General features: G+C 42.3%; 1 protein-coding gene across 1 annotated transcript; it reads left to right on the top strand.

Moving 5' to 3' along the window:
* Positions 1–2,147: 2,147 nt before the first annotated feature.
* On the top strand, positions 2,148–17,238 carry RUVBL1 (RuvB like AAA ATPase 1). Its single transcript, XM_030501585.1, has 11 exons — positions 2,148–2,386; positions 3,059–3,145; positions 3,764–3,896; positions 7,423–7,574; positions 8,405–8,494; positions 9,337–9,486; positions 10,216–10,279; positions 11,467–11,665; positions 13,552–13,654; positions 16,290–16,381; positions 16,662–17,238. Exons 1-11 carry the CDS (start codon positions 2,246–2,248, stop codon positions 16,819–16,821), a joined length of 1,371 nt encoding a protein of 456 aa, XP_030357445.1. The 5' UTR covers positions 2,148–2,245; the 3' UTR covers positions 16,822–17,238.
* Positions 17,239–18,806: the final 1,568 nt, after the last annotated feature.

Raw genomic sequence — 18,806 nt, 5'->3', positions numbered from 1 at the left:
CATACATGGAATACCTCTATCTTTCCTCTGAGTTAATGAGGATTAACAGGAATTCTCTATCCCTGCCATCTACATTCCTATATATTGAATTTCACCAAAAAAGAAATAAGTATTATTAGTCTTTGAAACACCATAATCTCAAAGATAGGCCTAGCTGCAACATCAAAGAAGATAACACGGAGCATATGGACAGATTTCAGTCTAAATTAACAATTATTATTTATTTCACCCATTGCTAGCCCTTCTTAAAAGGGAGGACCTGGACCTCCTGTTAACAATGTCACTGTTTAAGAGCTCTTAGAAGAGTTGCTAATTATTCTTGCAGAACTGGCAGAAACTTGAGCTCTGACCAGACTTACCCGCAGCACTCACGGCACTTTAATGCACTAGAGAAATCAGAGTTGTATATTTGCTCTTTTACAAAGGAAAAGCTCTGCAGCTCAGGATGTATTAGGCATTTGTATTCTGTGACTAATATGACCCTGAGAGGATGTATGGAGTCCAATAGTGTACACACTTTTTTAATTATTTAAAGGCGAGCTCATATTTGTTAGCTTCAGAAATTCCAGCTAAACAGCTGTATAACAGGATACCCTTACAAAGGTGTTGAACTACACATGTGTGCAATTACAAGTTTAAACTAGATTATGTAAACATAAACTGACAGAACAATTAACAGAAAAAGAAAGCAACAAACAGCAAAGTCTTTGCTGAATGACATTTGTAACAGAACTCACGGAAGTTCTTAGACAAAACGGTTACAAATAGCATATATCTTGTTCACTGGGCTTCTGCAAATTGAACTGTAACCCCCATCCTTCCCAAAGGCCACTCTCCCAGCTGGTACCCCCACAGGATTGCTTTTGCAGATCACCCTGGCAGTGCCTAGGAAAGCCAGGCCAACAATCCTGCATCATCCCATGTTAATCCATTGGCCTTGAACAGTGTAGACACAGCCATAGTTTTATAATCAAACGCTATATATCCATGAGAAGAAAGCTTTTTGTTTTTGAGAGAGAGATCCCAATATCCACAAACACAGAGAAGTCACTGGAACTGCAGGTTCCCAGATCCCATCTAAAATTGCGCTGTGAGCAATCTCCATCTCAAGTATTTAAACATCATGTAAAAGGTGCAGCAGAATTACAGCTCAGCCACAGGTAGGAGCCAGAACAGCTACAGCTGTAGCGTCACAGACTTGATAAAACAAGGGCAAGGTTTGTGAGGCCACGAAACTACATGATGAGAAAGTGGAGTATTTCTCCTCATTTCATAGATTGGCTTGGGACAGACCTTAAAGCTCATCCAGTTCCAACCCCTGCCACGGGCAGGGACACCTTCACTAGAGCAGGTTGCTCCAAGCCCCTGTGTCCAACCTGGCCTTGAACACTGCCAGGGATGGGGCAGCCACAGCTTCTCTGGGCACCCTGTGCCAGTGCCTCAGCACAGGGAATTTCAGTGAAAAAATCACAATGAATTTCAGTAGGTCAGAGCTCAGGATGAACATATGTCATAGGTACAGCACATGTTAAAAACTCTGATGCTTACATAAAGGCTTTAGGCACATGGAATAGGATTATTTTGCTATTACACTGAAAGCTAGAAGTCAGTGAGCAACACTGAGCACCTGCTGTTACCTGGAAGACAACCCTTACTCTGTCTTTGACAAAGACTTAGACAAGATTTAGAGAATAGCCCTGGAAAGTCTTAAGTTACTTTTGTAAGGCAAACCCAGCACAGAATTCCAGAAGCATCGCTCACAGTTCCTGGCACAATGTGGGCAGCCTGAGTACTCGGGATGGGCAGAGGGAAGTAAGGAGAAGCATTGGCTCCAGCACCGACCCAGATCCAATGAATGCAGAAGGTGTTTATGTCGCTGTAGGGCCAAGAAATCCGCCGAGCGAGAACAAGCTGCTTTTCCCCTCCAGGAGGGTCTGCGCTCTGCTTCCCCTCCAGCCCAGGCTCAGCTCCTACCGCCTCCTTCCTCCCGGCCCGACTCCTCGGCAGCACCCGCGCCCAGCCGAGCCCTCAGGAAACGTCGCACACGGAAACGCGCGGTCGGACCCTAAAGACATACACACCCCGCGGATGACAGGCATGCTCCGCGTCCAATGACCATCGAGAGCGCCTCCGCGCTGGCCAATGGGCGCGGCGGGGCGGGCGGAGGCGGCCGCGCGCCGGGAGCCTTGGTAACGCGCGGGCCGCGTGTGTCGGTCGCGGGTGGGTGCGGACGGCGCGTCCCGCCATGAAGATCGAGGAGGTGAAGAGCACCTCCAAGACGCAGCGCATCGCCGCGCACAGCCACGTCAAGGGGCTGGGGCTGGACGAGAGCGGCACCGCCAAGCCGGCGGGGGCCGGGCTCGTGGGGCAGGAGAATGCGCGGGAGGTGAGCGCGGGTTGGGGGGGGGGGGCGGCGGGGCTGGAGGTGGAACCCCACGGGCCCGGTGCGGTCTGTGCGGGGGGTGCTTGAAAGTCCCGTTGGTGAAAGTCGTCGCCTTTCGGCGCTGCTCCGGTAAGGAGCCGTGGGGGTGATCGAGGCTGGTCCTTACGCCGCTACTACTTAGCATCAGCCGGCGGCAGGGGCGGGTGCTTCCCGCGGGGTTTAGGCGTAGATATTGGGGTATGGGAGGCAATGGAACTTGTCAAAAGTCAAGAGATTTGGTGCGAGTTGAGACCGGAGCTTCCGTCTCAGCCCGCTGGCTGGCCCGCGGCCGGTGCTGCAGCTCATCGGCCGTTCAGAGCCGAAGACGCATTTCCTGCTTTATTTTAAAACCTTCATATATGGTGCGACTCCAGGAGGGGGGAAGAAGGCTGTGCGCTGAGGCTGAGTTCTGTAGCCTCCCATTAATTTTTCTTTAATATCTGTGTCAGATAAAATTCTGTAGGAAGTAGGGGGTTTTTTTCTGGTCTTGCCTCCCTTTTCGTGTGCAGAGAGTTGAAATTATCTTTATTTTTAGTGGGCTCACAAAGCCAAATATTTCTAAGCACTTTTAGTAATATTGGTATGAAAGATATTATAGAAACACTTGTGTTAATAGTGTAAATATTTAACTTGTAGGCTTGTGGGGTTATAGTGGAACTGATCAAAAGCAAGAAAATGGCTGGCAGAGCTGTGCTGCTGGCAGGACCTCCTGGCACTGGCAAGGTATTATTTTCCATTATTTTTTATATGAAATAAAGTATTCCCAAACCTATTTTCTTCTAATTTGTTGTCAAAATAATTTTAGGAGAGCGGTTGCATCAGCTTTGCACCTACTGGAATTTCCTTCATCAGTGCAGTGACATGGTTTCCTGTTTTATATATTGATTTTTGCCATGTCATCAACACTGGCAGTATCCAGTGGTGTGTTCAGGCATCAGTAGTGTCAAACCACCTCTTGTAGGTCACCACACACTGAAGAAGAGTCTTAAAAGTTAATTTTGTATTAAAAGCCTAAATAGCTTTTCATTCGTTTGGGTGGATTTTCCGTGTGCTATTTAAGGCTTTTTGCATTTGTATCAGATGGCAAGTTCAAATGCCCACTATTGGTTCTTTAGGGTGTTTTATAAGTCGTTGATAAAAGTCACTTTGTATATGTCTAACTTGATTTGGGGGGAGGAGCGTTATTATATGTGAGGAATACATGGTAGGCAGAATAGTCTTAACACTAAATTGATAGTTGGTGTATGGAAGGTGAGAAGTTGAGAAAAGTTAACTTTGTGCAGAAAGAATCCTTTGTTAATTCTCATAAAAATTAATCTGTGGGTTTGTTTTTGGTTTAAGACTGCTTTGGCTTTAGCTATTGCTCAGGAACTGGGCAGCAAAGTTCCCTTCTGTCCTATGGTTGGAAGCGAGGTCTATTCCACCGAGATTAAGAAAACAGAAGTGCTGATGGAAAACTTCCGCCGGGCCATTGGTAAGTTTCAGCAAAACAGAAGAATTAAGTACTTACATGATACTGACTTGGTGTTTTGTAGTCATCTAAAAGGGAGAAGCTTCTCAGTGGTCACGGTGCTTTTCAGATTATTGTATGTTCTTTTTTTCAGTGCTGACCTTAATTTAGTGAATCTTTCCCACTTGGTGCAGTCAGGACTTCTGTTTATAAACTGTAATTTAATTGTTGTATTAAGGTTTATTTTACCTCCCCAGATTCCCGTTTTATCCTCCAGGTTTATCTCCTGGTTTTACCTATGCCTCTGAATAGAGCTGAAAGCAAAACTATTTTTAGTTTCTTATATTAGCAGAAACATTTGTAGACAGAAAAATGCTCTCTCCTTTGTTATTTTAGTGATTTCACCCTGCTAAGCAAACAGGCTTAATCAGGGGCTCCCAAAGGCAGTGTTAGTCTGACTTAGTGTCCAGCGAGCACAAAGTTCCATGCCAACAAAATAAATACTTTCATGTCTTCCTCAATTCTTGAGTGCTTTTACAAGCTTGATGGAAATCGGTTAAATTTGCAACACAGCCTCAAGGAGTATCTAAAATCTCTTCTATGATTGCTGCTGACAGCTGATAAATGCAGTTAGAAGTGGCCCTTGTTTGAATGAGAATTGGTTAAAGATAGCTGAGCTGATTGTAGTACTGAACATATTGATAGTTAACTGGTTTCTGTACCATGTTTCCCCTTGGATTTCACCTAAGTATTTGGTGGCAGTAAGGAGAAGTCTCCTCTCAGTTCTGCAATGAAACAAAAGTATTCTGTTGATTTTGATAAGAAAACAGATCTCAGTCTTGTCTGGTGCTTCCAGTTACCATGTAACTGGCAGGGCCTGGGGGAGGGAAGTCAAAGACTCTGTAGTCTGCAAAATTTCCTTGATGTGATGAAGTTCCCTGTCAGAGATTTGGAAACCTGAACCAACAGATGAAACCTATGCCATCCATGTTGTCATTTCTAGAGACAGCAGTATTTTAACTCCCTGAGGTTTAACAGCCAGCTACATTGTTAGTTCCCTGCATTCCCCAAATGTCAGTAGGGAGGTGCTTCTAAACAAATATTAGTGCTAATGAAAGATGGAACTGCTTTTATTCCTTTCTGTTGAATTCCATGTCACATTTTCATAACACAACCCTTATTGAATATTTTTATCAGTGTACCAAAAAAACCCCTCCGAAATATTTTAAAGGATCAGTAACCACCAGTAGTTGTACTGGAACACTTTCCAATTGTGTTTAAATGTCAGGTATGTTTTAGCTTCCCTGCTTGGTAGATGAATAATTTACAAGGGTGTGTTTGTAAAAGCATGATTTTGTGTGCACAGTGTATTGTCAGTGTGACGGGGTGCAAGAGAAGCTTCAGCTCACGTGGCTATCAGTACCTAAAGTATTCTTTTAGGTTTTGTGAGTGGTTTTTGTACGATTCCTTTAGCAGGTTCTGTACGCATCATCTGTTGTCGTATTATGCATTTTACTCTCAGGGGGTTTAGCTACCTCATCTTATAAAAATTATCATAGATGTTAACACTAGTTTTTTACATGGAAACAACAGAGTCTGACTCTTTTGGACTTGTCATTGTATAAGGAAACTGGAGTAACTCTGAGTTTACAGAATCTTTATTGCTGAGAGTCTTTCAATAACAGACTTGACATAGCCTCATGGCCAAGGGCTGTTTGGGGTATAGTGGAGATTTTATAATATGTAAGAAACATAAAAGGGTAAAGTGAGAAATGAGAAGATGGAATTGTATAGGTTAAAAAAACTTCATGTGAGAGAGATGAATCCTGTGTAGAGCTTATTAGCAGCTGGCAGGGATGATGACAGTAGCTAATGTTAGAGCTCAGTTGCAGTAAAAAATAACTGCTGGATAGCCACTAAAAGAGCATATCTGTTCCCTGTGTCTCCAAACTGTAACTGCCAGTAAATCAAACAAGCACTACTTAACTCCACATAGTGCTATTGAACCCAAACGTGAAATAGCCCAAAGCTACCTTCTCAAAACTCACGTGTCTGATTTGTAAGTAGGAGATGTCTTTGTTTAAGAACTCCTTTGAGAGTAAGGTTTGTAGTCAATACATGCAGATTCATTTAAAAACAAAGGGTAATCAGCAGCAAGTTCAAAGCATCAATTACCTTTCTTCAGATCCTGTTCATCTGTAAATATTTTCTATAGACATATCTATATGAGCACGTTAGTTTAGATTAGAGGCGTGCTTTAGAAGCAAGTCTCTAGGTTGTCCTCACTGACTTGGCTTTGGTTTGTGTTGTGGAACAGACTCTGAGTGTGTGAATTGGATTCTTTTCAGGTGAAATAAAACTGGAAGATATGCTTAGGTATACCCCAAACATAAATGGGCTTCCAGTTTTTCAGAGCAGAAAAAAGCTTGTGCTGAAAGTTTAAAAACAAAACAGAAAGGAAAAACAAACCTGTGAACGTCCAGTTCTCCTGTACAAGTTCCCTTATTGCTTCATGTTCCTTGCAGATGCAGCCTGTGTGATGCAGCCTGGTCTGGATCAGGTGTATAACTCAAGGGTTCATTCATTGTTTGTCTGATGTTTTGACATATCTGAAAAACATTTTAAAAAATGACTGAAATTAAGGTTCTAGAGGAGTTTGTATGTGGTGCTAAATAAGAGAAAGCAAACATTTCTCACCAAGAAATTACCGTGTCATCCACAATTAACCTATTCCTCTCATTTCAAATCCAAGCCTTAATCTGGGTCCAGTAGAGGGAGACAGACTCGTGTTCCTCAGTTCTTTATATTCCCCTCTCAGCAGCTCAGGATTACTGGTGAAGTATCTGATCTATTTCAAAGCAAAATGAAAAGTTATGGAATAAGGAAAGTTTTATCAAGTCCCAGTAGCCTCAGACTGGGCAGGATGACTTCCTTATATCCTGTTACAGCTCATTCATTATTTTTGGCATGGCACGTGTGTGTCTCATAAAATACTTTATAGAGTCTCTTCAGATGTGGGTACTTTGAACTTTTATGGAGTTAGAATGTTTGCATAATTGTAGTGGTGGTGGTGATGATGGTGGGTTTTCTTTGGAACAGTCTGACCATACAACTCCTCAGCTCTATAGTATTCATCAGTTTTAAATAACTTGGTTAATTACAATAGTTGTGACTAGAATAGAAGATACCAGACGCTGTGGTGATTGCTTGGCTGTCTGAAACAGGATGTCATTGTCAGCTGTTGTAAAGTAGTTTCGAATTTGGATGATAGCAGTTTCTGCTAAAATGAATCCAGCTCACCTTTTGCTCTTCACTTGAAAAACATTTTAAATGATGCATTAACCTCTTCTTAATTTTACCAGGTTCTAACACAATACCTGTTCATCAGTTTGTTATCTTTAACTGAATTGCCAAAACATAAGGGTTTTTATGAAGTTACTGTTTTCTCCTGTCTTTTTCTTTACTTTGCAGGGCTTTTCTCTTGGTCCAAAGATTAGGATGTATGGCCATTGATCTGTGTACTGAAACTATTCTAAACAATTTCTTGCAGGTTTGAGGATTAAAGAGACAAAGGAGGTTTATGAAGGAGAAGTCACAGAACTGACTCCGTGTGAGACTGAAAATCCTATGGGGGGGTATGGCAAAACCATCAGCCATGTAATTATAGGTCTCAAAACTGCAAAGGGAACCAAACAGTTGAAGGTATGTCTGGTAGAGTCTCAGAAATCATGGTAACGAATGTTCAGGAAAGGTCTTGTTTGGTTTTGTTTTCCTGATTCTTAACTGAATCTTTGAGAATGGTTTTGGGAAATCTTACCTGCTTCAGTAATAATTGTTCTGTCACATTCCTTCTTTCCACATGGGGAGATGTGCTCTAGTGAGTGTTTGATAGGGAATGGGAAATGGAGCTGGTATGTTGCCAGCTCAGACCCACTTTCCCTTTGTTTTCTTGTACAAGTCTCTGTCCGTGTTGTTCAATTTCCCTGTCAGTTACGGTAGGAGAGAGCTGAAAGCTGTCTTTGTTGTCAAGTATCATCTTGCATTTTGTTCATTCTGAAAACAAGTGCAGAGCAGAAGTGAATAAACATGTACTGAGAGAAACAAAAGCATTTAAGGTATTCCACATCCACTCTCCCTCACACAGCTCTGCAGAGGATAAAGACTCAAGAAGTAGCATAATTCAGTTCTACAGCCAGTTCTGCTAAAAAGCAAGAGAAGTGCTGCATCCTAGGGATAAATACACACTACACAAAGACATATTTTGTGACAGGAACTGGTACCATTATGTTCCTGGCATTTAGCATCACTTCCTTCAGATAGCAGATTTCTTTGGTAGGAAAAGTTCTGTGCACCTTCTTTCAGATTCATTCTCTCCCACTGCTCCAAATGGTACAGCTGTATAAAATCCTGTTGGAGGGAGCTGCAGTTTAGTTTTGTCTGGTGGGAGTAAGCTTTAGACTCGATTTCTTTTCCTTGATTACCATAACACCATGGAGCTGTTCTGACCATCTCTGGTATTTGCCTGTCTCCAGCTGGACCCCAGCATATTTGAAAGCCTGCAGAAGGAGCGAGTGGAAACCGGTGACGTTATTTATATTGAAGCAAACAGTGGAGCCGTCAAGGTAAAAGACAAGTTCTGCACTTTGATGCAGGTGTATGTATTCTTGCAGACCTTTCCCTGCCTTTGTCAGAAGGCTCTTCAGTTTGTTAACCTTAACTGACATGCAGTGGTTACATGGAAGTTTCTAAAAGAGCCCGGTGTTTTCCTTATCTGGAGAGAGAATTCTCTTTTGTGCCGAAAGAACACGGTGATCTGGTTCACAGTTAAGGTCATTTGGTGAGGAAGCTATCACTGATGCTGTCTGGATGAGTTTTCTTTTCTATAAGATCAAGACATCTTTAAGGGAAGGGGGGACAAACCAAGCAACTTTAGTTATTTTCAGGCTGACATGTTCAGTGCATTTAATCTTTCTTTTATCTCTGTGGTATTTTCTCCCCAAGATATATACATGAAGAAGGGAATACTGCATTAGTTAGCATTCTTTTCATATCTGATGTAGAAAGTAGTGTACAGTGATATTTGCGGTTTAATGGATGAGCATAATATTTTGTATCATATAATAAATCACCCACCTACAAAGGAGTCTTGAACAGTTCTCCCAATCTCTAGTTAATCTGCTAGATTTGTCCTTTAGCAGGAATTGCATACGGTTAAAAGAAGGGGAGAGAGGAGTAGAATATTCTTACAGCTGAAAATACCAGGGGGTTTTCAACAGAGTTTTTGAGCTTTGATCAATAGATAGGGTATGCCTGTTGCTAAGCAGGGAGTTGGATGCGTGAATTGTCAGCTGGAGCTGGTCAGGAGTGGAATTGCAAACTAAGCCCTTTATCAAGTTTGTGTCACTCAAGGTTTTGGCACTGAAACTACTTCTGTACCTGGGTTTCTCTTCTTTGCTTTCCTCAGAGGCAAGGCAGGTGTGATATCTATGCCACGGAATTTGACCTTGAAGCTGAAGAGTATGTTCCCTTGCCAAAGGGTGATGTGCACAAGAAAAAGGAAATTATTCAGGATGTCACCCTGCATGACTTGGATGTGGCCAATGCTCGACCTCAGGTATGACAGCACAGATGAAGTCTTCACAGAAAAATTACTTGACATAGATTTGTGGTGGATACTCGAATAATCAAGGAGATGTAGAAAGCTGAGCTGTCCTAAATCAACCTTAAAGATTCCACTGTCAGAAAAGCAGTAGGTGTTACACCTTGAAGACCTCAGTAGATTTCTGAACATACTGCAGCAGAAAAACCCCTGAAATAAGATAATTACTCCTTGCTGTACACCCTGTAGTGAGGGAATTCCATCTGTGTCATAAACAAAAGCCACCTGTATAACAATACAGGTTGAAAGGCTGGCATCCAACAAGAAATTACCTGATAAAAGTCATGCTATTCAGAAGTCTTATAACTGAGAATAATTGTTCCTATGTTGACAGGCTGAGCACCAGCTGTGCATGCAGGCAGTCCAAGTCTCTGCTCCCTGACAATTTCAGTCCTTTGAGCTTTGCTATGAAAACCTTTTTAAAAGAGGGTATTTCATTTGGTTTTCTGTGTTCTCCAAATGAAGAGGGCTAAAGAAAGAGTGAGGAGATCTCTAAATGAGGATGTTTAGAATACTGCTGCAGTGAAGAGACCTAGCCTTTGACAGATTATCAGCCACTGCTGAGATAAAGAATCAAGTTAACTGCAAGAAACAACTTCTTTAACCAATTCCTGCATTATAAAATTCTCAAGGTATGTGTTCACTGCAAGACCTCGTAGCTGACCTGTGACTTTCTTTTCCTAGGGTGGGCAAGACATCCTTTCTATGATGGGACAACTGATGAAGCCGAAGAAAACTGAAATTACTGGTATGAATCCTGCGTGGTATTTTTGGACCAACGTAACTTATATGTTTGCCAGTTAGAAAAGGATTAAGAATAGGGTTACTTATGCAGCATCTCCAAATGAATGTCTGTGTAATATTTATTCATAAATACTCAGATTTCTAAAAGTAGTGCTACAACCATTAGAATTGCAATAGCTGGAAACAGGACAGCATGTTACTGGTTCATACTTACAGTGATAAACCATATACTGTACTGTGCACCCATCTTCCTGGGGAGAAAGAGGTCAAAACAGCAGTGCCATCCCCCTTCTCAAAACAGTCTTGCCAGAGTGTGAGGTTCATGCTTTTGACAAAAAGCAAAACCAAACAGCAACAGCAAACACAATCTAAAAAAAACTGTGAGGATGTGTCCTTATGTGAAGCCACCACACTGAAACTCTGTGGAATAGAAAAACAGCTTCTAAAGACTCCAGCCTTGGTTTGATGTGGACACTTCTACAGCAGCTCTCTAGTGACCTGGTGCTCTAAATGCACTGCTGCTCTTCCTACCTACAGATCATTGGAGAAAAGCAGTATCTGCAGGAAGATCTGTTCTCATTCTTGCTTTGGAAGAAATGATGTTTCACTAAATGACTATCTAAATTTAGATCAAAGTCTGTTTCAATACCTAACATGAATGGTGATCTTTTGAAGTATTTTGTCTGTTCCGGAGGTCACTTTGCTTATTCTGATGTCAGATTTAATCAAGGTGACATCTTGCATAGCTTTGAGATCCATATGTTCACAGACATTTATATAGCACTCTCTTTTTGCTAAACACAACTTAAACAGCAGCAGTATTTTACTCTTTCAGTGATGTTCTTTTCAGCCATGCTTGGAAACTTTAAGTTTCATGTTTTAAAGTTAGGTTTGACTGACTTCCCTCCCACTGAACTCCCCAATCTCACAAAAATGGTAGTTTTTCAGAAGCCATATGAGGGGAAAGACCCCAGTTCAGTGTGAGAAGTTCAGTGTAGAAATATTTTGTTGCACGGATGTGTCCCCAGTACAGGGCTGAATGCCACAGAATTTTAGTGTCACAGAGATTTTCCCTGTGGTGGTAAGATACTAAACCGTGAACGAATACAAAGAGAATTTTACTTGCTTTAAGCCTTTCAGACAGAGCTATAGTTCACTAGCAGAACAACTAACGGTTTCTTTTTGTTCCAGACAAACTTCGAGGAGAGATAAATAAGGTGGTAAATAAATACATCGATCAAGGCATTGCAGAGCTAGTCCCAGGTGTGCTCTTTGTAGATGAGGTTCACATGCTGGATATTGAATGTTTCACGTACCTGCACCGAGCGCTGGAATCTTCCATTTCCCCCATTGTCATCTTTGCTTCCAATCGAGGAAACTGCGTTATCAGGTATGATGTCTAAACTTGAATTTCCCAGTTTGCATTCATCCATAAACCTTGGAATTACCTGTACTGGTAGAGTTAGAATCTTTGAAGGCTTTTATCTCTGATAGTGACACCTGTGCTAATCCCCTGCATGGTTTGCAGGCTGCATCAGTGCTCAAGAACTGCTTGTATGCTTCCTGATGGGACAAGCATTTAATGCTAGGCTGACTGAGTTAAAGCAGAGTAGAATTCCTCCTTTTATTTCCACTGACACATCTCTCTAACAGCCTCTGAATTGTCTTTCTGGGTGATCTGTAACAATTACCTTTCTCAGTGGATAGTTCAACACATCTGTTGCTTTACATTAGGGACATCAAAAGCACCAGAGCTACAAACCTCTAATATAGTCTCCTGCTGCTTCTGGATTATTTTGCTGTTTGCTCTCCTCGTTGCATCAGACTTAAGCTTCCTGTTCTCACTGCTAAAGCGTGTCACAGTTCAGCCTCTCCCTGCTCTTCATTCTTTCCTACTATGTTGGTCTGGCTTTCTGTGATTCTTTGGTCTTGCCAACTAACTTGTTTTTCATCTCCACTCCAGTTCGTGCCTCCACTTCAATATTTAGCACCCACACAATGCATTCTTTGCATGTTCAGTAAAAGTGCTCTCCTCTTGCAGATTCTTCTGTGAAGTTCTGCTAATTTGTGGTCTAGGTCTAATTATGTCTAAGCAAGCTGTCAATGATTGCTTCCCTTAAAACTGATTTAATTCAGCTGTGTAACCAGCTATTCCTTTCCCTCTTAGTGACTCATCTGGTATTAATCTTTCTCTGTTTGCATTGCTTAGAAGTGAAGGTGATAAGCCCTTCAGAAATGTTTAAGGTGGACATTGCAGATCTCCCTTGGCAAAAGCATAAATAGGCTGTCTTGGAAAAGTAGAGATCTGTCTGTATGGATTCACTGCAGATCTTGTTATGAAAAAACAGTGATTTAAGAAAGGAAGTTGGCAATGCTCTGATTTGCTTGCTGATGGCTCTTAAAGGATCAGGTTAAAAATTAATTGTATAGCTAGTATAGTTGATTCTGTAAATTGGAAGAGAAGGAATCATTTCAGAGGAGAGAACACCATCTACTCAAGAGTACAGCAGATGGTTGCAGGGCATTTTGATTCATTTCCTAAGGAGGACTATGGCCAAAGCTGCAGTGCCTAAATACTAGCACTGAACTTAGAAATGTAGCTCTCTGCCAGCACTTTACTGTTTTCACCTGCAATCTCTATAGATCTCATGAAATCTGGTTATCTTTCACTCTTGACTTCAGAGCAAATCCTGGTGGGCTTGGAAAACCTCGACTAGACGTGTCTGCAGGCTTTGCTACTGGGTGTTATACATCAAGCAGATAAAATGGTTGGGGGTCTACACACCCCGCTATCCTTCCTGCACAGACCTCCATTTGCTGGATTTCAGGCAGGGGGTGTAAACCAGAGCAGTACTCACTGGAGGGACTGGGGGAAGCATTGAGCACAGTAGTGGCTTGCTCAGCAAGAGGGGATGTTCTCCAAATGGATAATGTATATAATTTCTGTTGATATCGCTAAACAACTTAGTGAGAATACATTTGTTCCGTGCTGGAAGATACCTTGGAACATTAGTTAAGACTGTACTGTAAGATACAATGCAGGAAAGCACCACCTCTGCCTATTTTTGAGTGGCATGTCTGAGAGCTCCAGGTATTTGTTTCCCTCAGGCTGTCCAGTATGAACTTCAGACTAGAATGTTTCCTGTCTCTGTGGGAAGGAGACACAAAAAATGTAAACTAGTAGATGTGTAGTCACTTAGTACTGATTTTAGTCAAATCAATGGACTGAACTCAAAGAGTAGTATCTGATCTTTTTCTATTTGGTTTCTCTTTTAGGGGCACAGAGGATGTAGTGTCTCCTCACGGAATACCACTGGATCTGCTGGATAGAGTAATGATTATCCGAACCATGCTGTATACACCCCAAGAAATGAAGCAGGTATGCACAGCATTGTAAGAGAACTGGTAAAGAGACCTCAGAATTCTAGTCTACTGGGAGGAGTGCTGTGGTTTTACATATTCTGTTACTATAGAGTTGTTTAACTCTGTGCCCCCCAGGGTTTGTGCCAGAAGGCTTACCATTTCCTAAATGCACGCTGCTTTAGTACTCAGTTACAGTAAGCTGTCTGATTTCCACCCACTTGTGAGTTTATCTAGAGCTGAAAGTGACATCTCACTTGCATGGAACAGCATGAGTTGTTAGCTGCCCTTATCTCTTGCACACATGTGCTTTCCATAGAATCTGCAGGTTCCAGCAGGTAGTGCTTTTTCAGTTGGCATGAGATGAAGTGTCACATCTTGGGACCTTTGGTCCTAGACCTCAGGCTATTCTATGGAAGAGATGAGAGGTATCGAGGAATGCAACTTCCTGCACTGCCTCTATGCCCTGCACTGTAGCTTTAACCTACTAGGGCTGTCACCTGAAACTGGGAAGATTTTCATGTCCCTGTTCCAGTTTGGAAACTTGAGCACAGTAAGTAGTGCAGAGAGAGACTTCTGAACTGAAACTTTTCCTGTGGGGCCATCCCCATGTATTATGTATCGATTCTACTGCTTGGTGCCATTATGATGCATTGTGTCAAAGATCCCCCCTCATTAGTGTCAATGCTGTGAAGTGACACAATGCAGAAGACATTAGGGTTTATCATGTCAATTCTTTGTATTATTTAAGAGATAGTGTCAATGGAGGAGAGCGTTGTCACCAGATAATAGTCTCCTCCTGCTGGATAAGTGCCAAGGTGAAGCCGAGGCATTTATCGAACATAAATGTGGAGGCAAAGCTTCATTTCACTTGGTTTGAGGAGCTTTTCATGCAGGGCTCCTGTGAGCCATTCTCAGGATGGGTTTTTGTACCTAAAAGGCCACTTGAAAGCATTATGGTGTAAATCACAGGAGAAGCAGCCCAGGGATTTAATAATACCATTATGTTCTGACTGTATACAAAACAAATCTTACAGCGTGATTTTCACTCAGTGTGGGGATGTTAAAGACTCTTGTCTTGACTTCCCTACTCTCTCTGTGCATTTTGTGGAGTTAAGGTAGGAGGAGTATGTACTCGGAGTTACTTTTTGCCTAGTGTGCTGTAGTATCATGCAGATAGATAGTAATGCTGATAAAAGAGCTAGTTTCTGAACTGCTGATTTTCAGAAGAGCTAGTAACTGTGATTTCCACCCTCCCCAGGGTGAGGGAAGTGTTTCAAGTAGTATTTCCTAAAGGTAAAAATAAGAGTCCAGACATTATATCCTATAAATCATGCTCCCAGAGTCAGGTATCTCATCTCCCCCTAAATTAAGGCTTTTGAATGACTTTTCCACTTGGGAGCAGAGGAGGAGCTCTTACACTTCATTTTCATTTCTAACTAAATACAGCTGGGAGGGGTGTAAAAATGAAGACATCCATAATTCTATTTCTGCTCCTATTTCTATTTCATGTTAGGAATAAGCTTTCACTGCTGATGTTTGTTTGTGAGGCAGAATAAGATGTGGCGTTCGAGATACCTTGTTTCTAGCAGGCAGAGAATAAAGTAGTATTTGAATGAAGGGAAGGTTATGTTTAGGTGATCTAAAAGATAGAAAAACCCCCTCAGCCTGAAATTGCACAGTGCAGCAGCATTGCCAATATTCAGTATTAATATCTTAGCCCGACTTCCTGCCATCTCAAGCCCCTCTGCTTCCCGCTGTTCCTTGCCCGGACTCCCTGAGTGCATTTTTATGGCTTTAATTTAAACGAGAGCTTCTTGATATCTTGTTTACAAAGCTGCCAAAGTGAAAAATACCTGTATTATATGAGGCTTGCAGTTCCAGAGTTATCTCAGCACTACAACACAACATCATTATCCAGTCTGCCCCTTATCACTCAGCTGGTAATACCGACTGCCGAGAGACTCGTGCCACTTTTGTTACAGCTTTATATATGCTCGGGCTTATTGGTGATATCTTGCTCTCCAACTTTGTAAAGATCTTCAAACTGGTACAAGCCTCAGACTGTTCTGGAAAGATTAGATTCTTCTTAGTGATTTTTTTTTTTCTTCTTGCAGGAATAGGTGAATCATACAAAGTAACTTCTTGATTTATTTTACTATCTTCTTGTCAATTGAATAAGAAGCGTGTTGTGAGCTGCTAAGGAAGGGGTGTAGCTTTCTGTATGGTTTCTGGAGGGCTCTGCTGTACAGCAGCAGTGATGCACTGCAGAATGCAGGAACTGGCGTCCATAGACTCCAGCTGCCTCACTTACTCTTGCACACTTTTGTTTTCTTGTGTTAGTTCACATATTCTGCTCCTATTAGTCAATACATTTTGCTATCCATGCAGAATTATGAAGGGTTAGTAGTCCACAAGTGTCACTTCACATACCTTTTGTGATCATCAGTTTTTCAACATTATATTTGCCTATTCAAACCTTTAGAATCATACAAATTCTAGTTTAGTGGTAAGTTACACTGGCACAACTCCCCACACCATCTTGTTTTATAGTATGTCTCATCTCTAAGTCGGCAGTTTCCACATCCTGAGCTAAGGGGTTTAGCATGCTGATTGTTTGCACTGGTACCTCACTTACTCCTTCATCCCAACAGATCATAAAACTTCGTGCTCAGACAGAAGGAATTAATATTAGCGAAGAATCCCTAAACCACTTAGGGGAAATCGGTACCAAAACAACCTTAAGGTGAGTTGAGCACAGTGTGGCTGGGTCTAAAAACACTGCAGGAGAGCTCACTCCTGGCAGGGAGACAAACCTCTCCCCTGCAGTAATGGGGTGTATTAAGAACAGTGCTGACATTAAGAGAAGTAGTATTCCTCCTCTTTCTTCTGCTGGAGGGTCCCACAGCCTGTTCTTGCTGCTGATAGAGCTGTGTCTTTCCTGACATATCTCCCACCCCTTCATACCCTCAGTTCACTGGGAAGTGCTGATTTGTGCTGATTCCTCCATCTCTGTTTGGTCACAGGTATGCTGTGCAGCTCCTGACCCCAGCTAACCTGCTGGCCAAGATTAATGGGAAAGACAGCATTGAGAAAGAGCATATTGAAGAAATAAATGAACTGTTCTATGATGCCAAATCCTCTGCAAAAATCTTGGCTGATCAACAGGAGAAGTACATGAAATGAAGAGCTGATCACCTTAGATGCTTTCAAGTGGCTTTAACCCTTACCCAGGGCTGGCTTGGTTATCAAATGAGAAACGTTAATGATTTGTCTCTTTGGGGACTGGAAGGTATTTAAATGTTGGACTCTGTTAGGCCAGAACTATCAAGTATTCCTATTTCACCAACAATACGATGCTCCCTGATCCCTGACCTTAGTCTCCCTTTTACAAGTATATATGAAATGAATAGCTCTGGACCCATCGGTTTTGTCTTTAGATTTCATTACAGAAGAGCTCTAACCGAAGCTGATGCTTAAGAACAGTCTATTTTCTTTATGAATGTTGTTTTAAAATAGTTTCCTTTTACAGATGAGAACTTTTTTTTTTTGAATCAAGGTTTGTCTGAAGTGCTTTATAATAAAATATTTCAACAATAGTGGGAGCCTGTGTGTGTCTGCCTGGCACTGACTGCTCAAGAAATAAGTTGGAATTAACAGAGCCAAATAGATCTGCCGCACAAAAATAGATCTACAGCCAAGGAAGGGAATAGGCATGGGACCTTTTTAAAGTTCCAGCTCAGTTAACCTTTCGTTAGGTTTTCTTAAAGCAGATTAGATAAGAAATGCTTTCCCTTGTTTCCTGTGTTCTGTCCCCACTTTCTTCATCACCCAGGATCAGGAACAATTTGCAGACTAATCATGGAATCCTGCTCTGCATGCGTGTGGGTGACTTAGTCTCCTGTTCACAATATGTTTCCTTGTTTTGTAAAGCATGGATTTATTGACTCTTATTGACTCCAAAGGCAAAAGATTGCAATTCTCCATCAGACTCACTCTCGGCGCCTCTAAAACCTGTTTTTACTGTGGCAGGATGGCACGTTCCATTTTAGTGCTATGGCACGATGGAGAGACCCAGTGAATTGAGCTGCTGCATGGTCAAAATTGAACCTTCTTTTGTCTGTCGGGGTTTGAACAATCTTGGCAATGATGAATGTAGTTACTTCAGAATTTAAGTACCATTTTTCTTTGAGTTTTCTGAAATACCAATTTAGAAGTTTGAATAAGCCCTACATAACCCTGAAGGCCAGAGCTGTTCAAAGTCCCACTCAATGTTTGATGGCTTTGGCTTTTTACTGATAAATTTGGCTGTTCACACAGCAGCAAGAGCCCTGCCAGGGCTGTGAAGGGTTGTGCCTCCGGAATACCGGCATCCTGAGACTACTGCTCCCACTGCCAGGAGAGGGCAGAGATTTATCTATTCTTTAGCAAACCAATTAGTTCGTTGCTTGCAAAATGTTCTTTATAATACAGGCTCTGTGAAACTGGGTAGAAAGATCTGTGCTCACAAGTAGTACAACAAGTGGTGCTCTGGACAACTCAAGCTGGGCAGCTGCCAGCCTCAGCCAGCAAGCAAAGACCGGGGAAGAGGTGAACAGTGCACCAGACACTGAAAATGAGCAGTTCCACCCGCCCCTGGTTTCAGAGTGACTTTGTGACTGATGGTACCTGTCACCTGAGACTGACAACACATATAGAGCGTGCTTTAGGTAGGAAACAGGATCTCAAAATACACATGGGGGGAAAGCAGCAGCACTCGAGTTCACTGAGTGCAAATCAGCTCATGACGAGAGGCGCCTCGCTTCATTCTGCACAGCAACGTTCCTACAGCAGCACACAAGCCCCTGTCACGTCTGTGACTGTGCACCCGGTCTGGAGAGCTCTCCCAAGGATGCCACGTCTCTAATGGCCAGGAGGTGTCCACGGAAGACATAAAGCTGTGGTACAAAGGGAAAATCCTTCCACGCTAAACGGCGAGGCTATGTTTATCCGGCCTATTAAGTGACATCCAGCAGACTTATGGGTGTCAGAGCTCTGCCCATGAAAATAGTCCTTCATATTACTGATAAAAATAGTTCTGCTGAAAGACTCATTGCACCAAGTCCACCAACTGCTGCTGGAGGAGCTTTATAAAAACTAGAAATACTACCTGACACAAAGCTGCCCCTTGA

The sequence above is a fragment of the Strigops habroptila genome, chromosome 11, assembly GCF_004027225.2.
Source record: "Strigops habroptila isolate Jane chromosome 11, bStrHab1.2.pri, whole genome shotgun sequence".
Classification (NCBI taxonomy): Eukaryota; Metazoa; Chordata; class Aves; order Psittaciformes; family Psittacidae; genus Strigops; species Strigops habroptila.
The sequence above is the reverse complement of the archived record's forward strand: the minus strand, read 5'-3'. Positions and strand labels throughout refer to the sequence as shown.

Excerpts from the sequence above, each read along its gene's own strand:
- RUVBL1 (XM_030501585.1), top strand. The coding sequence starts at position 2,246 with ATGAAGATCGAGGAGGTGAAGAGCACCTCCAAGACGCAGCGCATCGCC. Across the intron at positions 8,495-9,336 it reads CAAACAGTGGAGCCGTCAAG|AGGCAAGGCAGGTGTGATAT; the intron begins GTAAAAGACAAG and ends TGCTTTCCTCAG. Across the intron at positions 9,487-10,215 it reads TGGCCAATGCTCGACCTCAG|GGTGGGCAAGACATCCTTTC; the intron begins GTATGACAGCAC and ends TTCTTTTCCTAG.